Below are 1,080 nucleotides of genomic sequence, written 5' to 3' on the forward strand. Positions count from 1 at the left end.
TATAAATATTTTACATAGAAATGAAGATCTCAGTAGTGAAGTTGAAAGCATAATAAATATAAATGACAACAGTGTAGATAGTGAAAATTCAAGATTTGATTCAAGCTCTCAAGATTCAAATTGTAGTGAAAGTCATAGTGACATTGATGAAGAGCAACCTTTACAATTTGCTAATGATAACGAAAGGGGCCAGTATGTGGTCAGAATTTTGCGTGAATGGGTTCGAGAAGGAGGCATTATATCAATGCGGAAGCTTGATTCTTTACTTGCGAAGTTTCATCGTGCGTTCCCTAATGTACCACTTAGTTACAAGACACTTTTGCAAACTCCAAACCAAATTTATATAAATGAGGTTAATGGCGGAGAGCTATGGTATAAAGGGATAGCTTCCAACTTAGATCTAATGAATTTAGACGAATATCTAGAAAATTATTCTGAAATTTTCATTGACATTAACATTGATGGCCTTCCCTTATTTAAAAGTACTTCAGAAAGATTTTGGCCCATCCTTGGACAACTTGTAACATCAAAAAGTGAACCTTTTATCATAGCTATTTTCAAAGGAAATCGAGATCCTGATATGAATGACTTGTTCAATGAATTTGTGAGAGAGATGGTTGATTTACATAGAAATGGATATGTACGAAATGGTGTGACCTACAAATTGTCAATTAGACATTATATTTTGGATGCACCTGCTCGAGCCAAGGTAAAAGCTTGCATTGAACATGGTGGCTATTGTGCCTGTGAGAAATGTGAAGTAGTTGGAGAGTATATTGATAATAGAATGACTTATATGGAACTCGATGAAACTCTCAGGACAGATCAGTCCTTCCTTAATCAGGAGCAACCTTATCATCATACTGGCCGTTCACCATTGGAAGTGATTGAAGCTGGTTTAGTTTCCCAGTTTCGTTTGGATAGTCTTCATTTGGTGTACCTTGGTGTTTTTAAACGATTAATTCTGGCTTGGAAAAAATGGAATGGACCTTGGAAGTTACGTCACAATACAATAGAAAATATGTCTCAGAAGTTGTTGAGGCTGAAAAGTTCCTGCCCTCGAGATTTCAATAGACCGCC

The 1,080-nt window shown here is 36.1% G+C and overlaps 1 protein-coding gene across 1 annotated transcript; it reads left to right on the forward strand.

Moving 5' to 3' along the window:
- Window positions 1-72: 72 nt before the first annotated feature.
- LOC105558986 lies at window positions 73-1,032 on the forward strand (the record flags this gene model as incomplete). The annotated part of the gene is made up of 1 exon (XM_012007003.1): window positions 73-1,032. A coding segment is annotated over one exon (960 nt), but the record flags the coding sequence as incomplete, so codon positions are not given.
- Window positions 1,033-1,080: the final 48 nt, after the last annotated feature.

The sequence above is a fragment of the Vollenhovia emeryi genome, unplaced genomic scaffold (assembly GCF_000949405.1).
Source record: "Vollenhovia emeryi isolate VEMERY1.0 unplaced genomic scaffold, V.emery_V1.0 DF951579.1, whole genome shotgun sequence".
Lineage (NCBI taxonomy): Eukaryota > Metazoa > Arthropoda > Insecta > Hymenoptera > Formicidae > Vollenhovia > Vollenhovia emeryi.